The sequence below is a fragment of the Macrobrachium nipponense genome, chromosome 33 (assembly GCF_015104395.2).
Source record: "Macrobrachium nipponense isolate FS-2020 chromosome 33, ASM1510439v2, whole genome shotgun sequence".
NCBI lineage: Eukaryota > Metazoa > Arthropoda > Malacostraca > Decapoda > Palaemonidae > Macrobrachium > Macrobrachium nipponense.
Genome location: NC_087219.1, coordinates 48,443,125 through 48,453,669, shown reverse-complemented (window position 1 = coordinate 48,453,669; position 10,545 = coordinate 48,443,125). Strand labels below are relative to the sequence as shown.

At 36.0% G+C, this 10,545-nt stretch overlaps 2 protein-coding genes across 2 annotated transcripts in view; one reads left to right on the top strand and one right to left on the bottom strand.

Moving 5' to 3' along the window:
* Positions 1-660: 660 nt before the first annotated feature.
* LOC135202852 (tigger transposable element-derived protein 1-like) lies at positions 661-2,400 on the top strand. The gene has a single exon (XM_064232311.1). It carries the CDS (start codon positions 661-663, stop codon positions 2,398-2,400), a length of 1,740 nt encoding a protein of 579 aa, XP_064088381.1.
* Positions 2,401-3,641: 1,241 nt separating this feature from the next.
* Positions 3,642-10,545, bottom strand: part of LOC135202851 (uncharacterized) — a 131,418-nt gene continuing 124,514 nt past the window's right edge. The window contains exon 10 of the mRNA XM_064232310.1: positions 3,642-10,361. Coding sequence (XP_064088380.1) covers positions 10,164-10,361 — 198 coding nt within the window. The 3' untranslated portion in view covers positions 3,642-10,163. The remainder of the gene's footprint in view (positions 10,362-10,545) is intronic.

Sequence of the window (10,545 nt, the reverse complement as noted above, 5' to 3'; positions counted from 1 at the left end):
GGAGAGGTTCTGTTTGTGTGTGTGCACGCGCACCCGGGCCGGACCAAAAGATTTAGTGGCTTGAAAAGAGGAGTATTTTCTCTTGAAAATGCTGATAAACACATTGTGGCCTTCTTCCTCCTATCCAAAACCTTTTCCATGATAAAGGGGACAAACTCACATTCCTCACTTGGGATCAAGAATAAAGGCCCTACCCCTACAGAACAAACAATATCAGCTGTTCATTCTACTTACTTAGGCACATGCATAATTAACAAGAAAAATTACCATACACTCAGAAAAATAAAAGTGAGTGTTAACTTAGCAGTTGAGAGAAGCACAATAGGCAATCAAAGAAAAATTGTCCAGTGTTAGCAGATGTTTGGAGTTTCCCTTCCCTTAATACAGTGGTACCTTGAGATACGAACAGCCTAACATACGAGTTTTTTGAGATACGAGCCGGAGCTCGGGCCATATTTTCATTCAAGATACGAGCCCAAATCCGAGATACGAGCCGTGTTTCCGGAGCGTCCCGCTAGTTGGCGCGCAGGGTCAAGCATCATCCGAGAGCATCTCTCGCTCACTCGCACGTGTTACCCGCTTGAATCAAAGTGTATCTTGTGCGCTGTACTCTTTTTTGCTTGATTTTTGCGTGATTACTGAACTTTTTTGTGTGTTATCATGGGGCCGAAGAAAGTGAGTGCTAAGGACAATGGTGACAGGAAGAAGAGGATGATGTCGATAGACCTAAAGCAAGAAATAATAGAAAAACATGAGCGTGGCACACGAGTGATTGAACTCGCAAAGATCTATGACCATAGTACATCGACAATTTGTACGATATTGAAGCAGAAGGATGCCATCAAGAGTGCTACACCAGCAAAAGGAACCACAATTCTTTCCCAATTAAGGACAAATATCCACGAGGAAATTGAGAAGCTTCTGCTCGTGTGGGTGAAAGAGAAGGAGTTGGCAGGAGATACAGTGACGGAGACAGTAATATGCGAGAAGGCACGGAGTATTTATGCCGACTTAGTGAAGAAAGAAGCATCAACTTCTAAAGAGGCATCAGAAGAAGCGTTTAAGGCAAGCCATGGCTGGTTTGATAATTTTAAGAAGAGAACTGGCATCCAGTCAGTGGTGAGGCATGGCGAAGCTGCGAGTGCAGACGTGAAAGCAGCCGATACGTACATCCAAAAGTTCGCTGCGCTTGTTGCGAGGGAAGCCTACATCCCGCAACAGGTGTTCAACTGTGATGAAACGGGCCTATTTTGGAAGAAAATGCCACGGAGGACTTACATCACAGCAGAGGAGATGATGATGCCAGGCCATAAACCCATGAAGGACCGTCTGACCCTTGCATTATGTGCAAATGCTAGCGGTGATTGTAAAGTGAAGCCACTGCTAGTTTATCATTCGGAAAATCCTCGAGCCTTCAAGACGCACAAGATACTGAAAGAAAAATTGCACGTTATGTGGCGCGCCAATGCTAGGGCATGGGTTACGCGGCAGTTTTTTACTGACAGGGTATATCTCGTCTTTGGCCCTGCAGTGAAGACGTATCTGCAAGAAAATAAACTCACGATGAAAGCATTGCTCATCCTTGATAATGCTCCAGCCCACCCACCTGGTCTTGAAGATGATAATCTGGAGGAGTTCCAGTTTATCAAAGTTCTCTACCTGCCACCCAATACGACTTCAATCCTACAGCCGATGGATCAGCAGGTCATTTCCAACTTCAAAAAGCTGTACACGAAGCACTTGTTCTGCCGCTGCTGTGAGGTGACGGAAAACACAAATCTAACCCTTCGAGAGTTTTGGAAAGATCACTACAACATCGTGATCTGTCTATGTATCATTGACTTGGCATGGCAAGGGGTAACAAGACAAACGTTGAACTCTGCATGGAAAAAGTTATGGCCTGATGCTGTTGCAGAAAGAGATTTCGAAGGGTTTGAGCCCGAGACCAAGCAAGAAGAGTTGGAGGAGATTGTATCTCTCGGAAAGTCGATGGGTCTGGAGGTAGATGAGGGCGACGTCAACGAACTCGTCGTAGAACATGAGGAGGAACTCTCAACTGAGGAGTTGAAGGAGCTGCAGATGATGCAACACACGAAGGTTCTGGAAGAGATTAACACGAGTGAGGAGGAGGAAGAGCCGGAGGAAGTGATTTCTACAGGTGAAATTAAAGACATGCTGGCAATGTGGGAAAAGCTGTCAAATTTCATTGAAAAGAAACACCCAGAAAAAGTGGCAACTGGTCGTGCTTCAGCGCTTTTTAATGACACTTGTTTGTCACATTTTCGAAGCATTTTGAAAGGCAGGCAAAAGCAAAGTTCTTTGGATACATTTTTATTGAAAAGAGCTGCGAGTGAAAGTACAGAAAGTGCAGCCAAGAAGGCAAAAACAAGTGATAATTAAATTTACGTAAATGTTAAGCTTAGTTTAAGTTTAAGTTAAGTGCATTGTTTTAAGTTTTTTTCTTTCATTTGAAATAAGGAAAGTGTAGTTTAGTTGTTACGAAAATAGTTTTAAGTTCTAAAAAAGTGCCGTTTACGTACGTGTCTAGAGTGCCTACATCCCTTCCCCCCTCCCTCCTCCTCGCCGTTCACCTTCGTTAGCCGCACTCGTCTGTCTCCAAAGTAAGACTATTATGCTAAATAACTCTTTTATTTCTTTATTTCATATTTTGTTATGTATTTGTTAATTATACATGTTTATTTTTTATTTAAAAACATATCTTTATTCATAATTTACAATGGTTTTGGGAATTTTTCATAGGTCCGGAACGGATTAAATTGAATTCAGTTATTTTAAATGGGAGAAATTCGTTTGAGATACGAGCCGATTGACTTACGAGCTCGGTTCTGGAACGAATTAAATTCGTATCTCGAGGTACCACTGTACCAGCTAACTACCTTGTTACCAAGTTTCAATGACTGATTCCAACTTGTGCTGAGGTATACTCCTACTGATGGCAATGGATCTATACTCTTGTATTATCAATGTTTATAGTGTGTATTTTAACAGGATGGCTTTCAGAATTACATGTTTTTTTAGTATGTAATTTGCATTTTTCTTAGGTATACAAACCATAGCCTTTCATATATGGAGTACCATACAGTGCATGCACTGGACTGGCTGTGAACTAACTAGCAATGAGGGCAGCACATACTTCATGGTAAATCATGTAAATATTTCTTACCTCTACCAGAAGTACATAGAGTGAGGATCTACCACAATGGAGGACATGGATCTGTCACAAGGATAATTGCAACCTTCACAGTGGGGTTGGCCCGGTTTATTCTCCATGTGAGAGAACAAGTGGCACCAAACACAACAAAATACAAACAAGAACAACAAAAAGTAAAAGTAAAACACACACTTGCAGTGTCACATGAAAACTCAAAGGAATAAGGATAAGGGGACTCATCCAGGCCACTACAGGAAAGGGAAGAGTGATGTAAGCTTTCAAATCATCATGTGGCTAAAGAAACAAAGGGTGGTATCAGTTGGAAAGCATGGGCGATCTCCTCTCTTCCCTCATCTCTACCAGGTTACCCTTCTTAGTTCACAGCCAGTCCAGCACATGCACTGTAGGATACTGCATATATGAAAGGCATAGTGTTTGCATCCACATAGGAACAAATAACCTTCATATCTACCTCAGTATAATCCTGCTTTATTAAAATATTAAGCCTCAATGTATAAGGTTTGTTGTTCTGTCACAAAAATCAAAATAAATATAAAGTAGTTTAACAAGATTGCTGAATCAAATTTCTAATCACACAGGGCTTGTCCATAATATTTGTTCTTTAATTGGGTGAAAATTTGAGCAGGGCATGACACTGCTAATGATATTCCCATATGGGGATCACAAAGACAAATAAAGATCATAGTAAAAATGAAATTCAGCTTTTATCAATTTCAGATATATAAAGTAATAGGTAATATTTAAGAGTTCTCAAGATTACTGGTTCTTTTACTTAATAAAGGAGTATACATTATTATATACAACATACCAAACAGAATTCTTTACATTTATAAATGCGGCATACAGGTGTTGTACACAGGTGCATAAGTATTCCAACAAAAAATTGCCTGACCAATATTTGAAACAAGTTTAAAACTATACAGAACTACTTACTATTAAATATAGAAAATGCAGTACATTTTCAGTACTAATTATCACAGTGAAAGTTAATCTTTCTACAGTGCCATAAAAAAATTATGCTATGTACAGTATATGGAATACTTTTAAAGTAAACTTTTAAACATAATTTGTATTTTTCTTAAATACACAAACCAGAGCCTTTTACATAGGAGAATTCTTCAGCACAAGCTAGAATCAGTCATTGAAAGTTGGTATCAAGCTAGTTGACCAGTGGTAGGTGTGCTGTCACTGATCATTTATTTGGAAGTAGCTGAAAGAGGTTTAGGGGGAGGGGGAAGGACCCAAAATGATTTGATGTTTCAAAGGATTAGTAATCTCCCCCAAACAACGCCAGCAGACACTTTTTAGTCTTCATCCTCTTGGTACCAAACCTTTTCCACAGCAAAGGAGACCAACTTGCTCACTCCCCTACAGGTTGGACTGCAAGTCCTACCCCTACAGAAGGAACAGTATTGGTGGTGATCTATAAAGATGGAGAACATTAGGCACCCACACGCTTGTTTGTCTTTCACACCTACTGTATTGACTTATCTTAGACATATTCATTTCACCAGAAAAACTGCCAAAAAGCCAGAAGAAAAAAAAGTTTAATGGCAGTCAGCAGGAGGGTAGCAAAATGTTCTCACTTAACAATGGCTGGAGAAAAAGCGATTGGTGACAGCAGATGTTTAGGGGTTCCCCCTCAACCACCCAACACCAGGTAACTACCTTGTTACTATGTTTCAATGACAGACTCCAGCTTTGGCTGAAGGATACTCCTACTTAAAAGGTGATGGGCTGTAGTCCTGTATGAACAAAGAGATACAGAGTACTGATATATCAAGAATAGGGCAAAACAATTATCATCAGGATTCCTCTACCTCAGAAATCATTGTGTGTAACCAAATAAAATTTAGTTTTTCTAACAATCCCATTAATCTAGAAATTTATCATTTCAGCATTTCTTTTAAGACAGACTTTAATGCTCAAGACTAACAAAATTGATGAATAGATGGATGTTATAAGTGCTTAACTAAAAGGAATACTGATATCTGTGGCATTACACTTAAGAAACAAATTATGCAAATTGTTCTACATATCTCCCATCAAACCCACTAATAAGTTTATCAGGAGAAAATTCAGGAAACCGACTGAAAGGAAGACCCGTTTACCTTTTGTTAGGCATAAAAATAAAGAAGAAATAATTTGTGACATGGATCACCAGAAGTATATAACCTATGCACTCAATGGACACCTGGTAAAATGCAAAGGAAATAAATTTGTGACATTTTCAAAGGTCATAGCCATTCAACTACCGTCTGTTTATATGGAGTATTAATTGAAATTTGTCACACTCTCACTATTATGAGGGACTGCCCACTAAAATCTTAACAGACCAGAGTGCTTGAGGTGTATTTTCAAAGTACATAGTAGTGTGATGCATCAGGCCATGGTCAGGCTGCTTAGCCTGAGAAGCCTGTACTTCAAAAAATATCTTATATACTACCTTCAAACTGCACCCATCAATTTTTTCAGTCAGTTTTAGTAAAATTTTACTTTATATTCCTTCAAACTGTATCCTTTTATTTTTTCAATAAGTTTTATTAAAATTTAACATATAATAGATGAAATGGGACTTCTTATATCTGAAAGCATAGGATTTTGCATGCTTTTGGTGATGGCAAAGTTAAATTTATACTTTTATGTCACAACCAATGATTTCTACTATCTGGTTACTTGCAGAAGGTGTACAAAAGGGCCTGGTATCATATCAGTTCCATTTATGTTGAAAAATTAGTAAAAGAGTAAAAAAGCACTTGCACATTTTAACTGAAAAGGATGGAAAAACCGAAGGAGTCACAAAATGTTTTTTTTGGCTAATGTTGATGTATATGTCCTTTACTCCTGGTATAAATTTATACTAACCAGGCCCCCACTAAGGTATTCCACCTAGCTGGGCAGATTAATAGTTATAACAAAGCAATAAAGCTTGAAGGTTGTGGCACAGCAATAATCCTTTTCCAATCACTGCTCCAACTGCTCTTTATATGTGTACATATTTGTTTTTTATCTTCAATACTTCTTATATTCTCTTTGCATACAGACAGTATATTATGTACATATATGCTTGCTTTGCAAGTTAGTTGCCTTTTAGGCAAGTTCCATATTAAGTTATTCTCATCTTGTATTAATAATAATAATAAAGCTCCAAATTATAAACTAACTATACTTTGTAAAATCAGATAGAAATTTAGTAAGTAGAATCAACCTTTCTGAGTTTAACTAAACTAGATAAAGTATGACGGCACTATACCTAAGGACAGCAGCAACATACAGATTTTTAAAACATATTTGAATCCTAATGAAACAAGAACATTTACAAAATGAACTGAATACAAATTCATTTTCCATATAAAACTAATTAAAAACATAAAAACTTAAAATGCCCTGTATCATACAATTCCTTTAAAATAAAAGATATTCCACTTGCATCAAAAGAGTAAATTTAAAAGAACACATTAAAAGTGACAGTGAAAACAAGAAATAAAAAAATTGAGATTTAAAATTAATTTTACATAAATGACCAAGAAAAAGAGAAAATCAGCACAAAAGTGAAGATGTTTTGCATGAAAGATAACACCATCAAGATAGTAGAGAAAAATGCCAAAAAGAGATAACATTTTTGGGGGAGGCTTTGCACTTTAGTCCATGCTACTTGCTACATAAATGAAGCCATTCAGTCCCAATCAAGTTAATTTCAGTATTAACAATGTTGTGAAGCAATTTCAATATTAACAATGTTGTGAAGCAATTTCAATATTAACAATGTTGTGAAGCAATTTCAATATTAACAATGTTGTGAAGCACTTATACCCGTATTGAACACTGATGTCTTAATTTACTAATAGAGTATGTTACCATATAAAATAATTTGTAATAGCCCTTTATATAACTTCAATATAAGTACAGATGGATGTGTTCAAAAAACTTTTGTAGATGTGCCTTTCCATCCAAATTACAATCGCTTCTCTTGGTTGTCATCCATTCATATTTGCTTTTTTTATGCCTTACCATTCAGCCTTCTACCTCCAGTCAGCATTGAGGTATTTTTACAAAAACAGGAGACAGTTCCTATTACATTAGGGGAAAATTAACATTAAAATAATCTCCCTCAATAGGTTTTTTCATGTTTCTTGTTTCTCTAGGTAAAGAAAAATATATAGTATAGAGATCAAGAAGGGAAATGACTACCTAAAAGAAATCCAGGTCCACGAAAAGCTTGCATTGGTGGATATTGGTGCATAAGTGATGAAGACCTGACTCTTAAATGAGGGCAAGTCAAATGATAGAGAAAATTCCAAGTGAGGCCGAGATTCATATTTTGGAAACAGTACAAATAACAATAACAATTGTTTCAAACTATCATGAAACTGGGAAGCTAAAAGGGGGTTTTCATTCCCACAACATCAGGATGAGACATTTTGTAGGATAAGGCTGCACAAGGAAAGCCAAAGAGCAAAGGTCTTTCACTAAAACAGTAAGATATACTGTACATACATCACAAACAATAGAAGAAAGGAGGATTGTCGTCAACTTTTTCAAGAATTTTAGTGGTAAAAGTCAGATTTACCATCACTGAAAAAATATATTAGCATATGCGATTGTTAATGCATTGTCTAAAGTCGTCAGGTCCAACCAATTTGAATTATTTTTAAGGGAATGTAATATTATACTGCCAGCTTTTAAAAGCTGCATTAGCTGAGAAGTGTTTTTATTATAAGGCAGCTTGATCTTTTGGGTGAATGTTAAGCTGAAATCCCTCACACATACTTTTTTTTTAAACTATGACCATGATCAAACATGAGGTTTACATAGCTTCTCTCATTAGAAATCAATTTTGTGACCTGTTAGTGTGTGTACTTTTCTCCTTGTATATTGATTTCGGTGTAATTTTTGCTTCAATTTGCCTTTCGTCATGCAGATGGAAATTATTGATAAAAAATGGAAACTCAGGCTTATAATCCATTCTAATCTAACCTTGTCTGTGTGCATTGGATTTTAGGTATCTTTCTGCTTTTTCTTAAAGTTGCTTTTCATCTCATGTTTTACATCACATTAAAGTTATAGTAGTGGCAATAAATGTTATCCTTTTTTATCTGTGGAGTTTGTAATTAATAACAAAAATATATTTTTTTATCCTATAATATTTCATTAGAAATAACCCTTCATTATTAGCAGTTTTCTGTCAAGCATAATGTTTTGCTAATGAAGGCAAGAGAAACAGAATTGATGAGTAAGTCTTACATTCTTCTGTAATAAAAAAAAACAGGTGCAGTACAGCTAACAAATTAAAAATAAAGATAGCTAAACCTGCACAATAAATTTGAAAAAATTCATGAAAGGAGTTTAGTACTGTATTACAAAATCCAAATCTTAGACAGACTTTCATTAACAATACTGTACTTTCCTGAAATAGCATCATGACCATGTTCATAAGCACTTTGAAGAAGGCCATATATTTTACTTTTTACATGTAACTCAGACCAAAGCACTAGTTGAAAGTTAATGTGACTTTATCAAAGAGTGCCGAGATATCGTACATCTAGAATAATACTTTCACCTAATATCTACTTAAAATGCCAGCTTCATCAGCCAATCAAACTCCTCCCTTAAATCCATCTCTGCAACTGATAACGAGGGAGGGAACAGACAAAAGCCAGAGAAGCCCTTCACATAGATTTTTCTTCACTTTTGAATGCTAGAATTGTCCTTCATTAACTCTTGAAGAGATTTTTGTTATATTTATTTAACTCTGTCCATTTCCTTTGGTCTCTCCCCATTTAGTTTCCAAACCTCTTAACCTCATGTTGCTCCACTTTTTAACCTGCATTAAGGAAGAAGTCTTGTAGCCCAGTCCTATGAAAATCTAGACATGTTCCTCTGCAGTGTAGTCAAACTAAGCAGAATAATGACAATAGTTTGCTTCACAGTTAGGTGACTACTGAAGTAATTATGGCTAGATAGTTTAACAAAACTGCTGCACTAAGCACAGTAAAGTAGTAACAACAACAAAAGAAAGACATATACCACACCTTTGTTTTTAAAAGGTACTATCTGCTCAAACTCCTAGGCAGTTTTCTGAAAATGTCTGCCAAAAAATGGCTAAACATGGAGGGCTTTGCTTATCAATAGTGTGCATATTAAAGGCACATTTGAAAAGTAAAGCCTACAAACAGTAATAACCAAACTTCCAAGTAAGTTGGGATGCTAGCTAATAAAGAACAACGAAATATGATCATATCACTTTATGCAATGAGATAAACCAGAAATGAAGTAATTTCCCTTTTTGCTCTGACGACATAAGGAAGTTATTGGCTGATAAAGTAGATTACTAAGAACCAGAAATGGGGTCATCCTACTTCTTGCTTTGAGATAAAGGAAGTCATCTGGCTAATAAAGGAACAGAAGTACCACCATACTAGTACTTCTTGATGAGAGATAAGGGCTGTTGCAAGCTCTTGAACAACAATGTAATGCTCTACACATTTTCTCTTAAAATTTTTGGGCTTTTTCCCTTTCTGTTTAGAGGGTTTGATATTGTTATATATAAACTTGACTGTAAGGATGCAGGAATGGTTTAGAATTTTGTAAATACTATTCACAAATAAATTTCTTCTATAAATATACATGAATTTGTGCGTAGTACTGAGCTGGCATTAATAGATTTTGATGTGCTTTAGAAAAAATATTTTAGTTCTGCTACACTTTTAATAAATGCTATGATAATCTCTCATTACTAACAAGTGAAGATAACAAAATGCTCCTAAGCATGAGTTGACAGTAAGTACTAAATAACACATTAAGCGGGTCTCCAAAGGAGAATGTTACAAAATGACAAGAAATACCCATAATCGTAGTTATTACCAAAAAAAAAAACAAAAAAATTTGCATTATTGTGATCTTACAGAATCTGCAAGTAATGAGAGATTACATTGAAATATATAACAATAATCTTTTAAACAATATCGTTTTAAAAGTACAAATATCCTAGCACCATAGTAAACATGACCAGTAACATCAAAAATGAAACTAAGAAGTATGTTCGAATTGGAACCCATAAAATCTTTGCTTTCAGACGGAGGCTTGTCACATACAAAAGAAATGAATCTATGTCTTGTTGTGGTGTCAGCTGATATACAAATGGTCTTGCATGTAAAGTGCTTCCAACCTGAAAAATTATGGGTGCATCAGTTAAACTTGAAATCCAGCAAAGAAAAAATCTGCTGTACTAAACTACGCTATAGTATATGTAAAAAAAAAAAAAAAAAAATTGAATGGCCAAATGAAAAGAAATTAGTAAAGTTAACGGGTCAAAATAAAACCCAAGCTGTGGTATTTTCTTTCACTGCTTC

What these genes read in the sequence shown, in the direction of transcription:
- LOC135202852 (XM_064232311.1), top strand. Translation starts at nt 661, where the DNA reads ATGGGGCCGAAGAAAGTGAGTGCTAAGGACAATGGTGACAGGAAGAAG.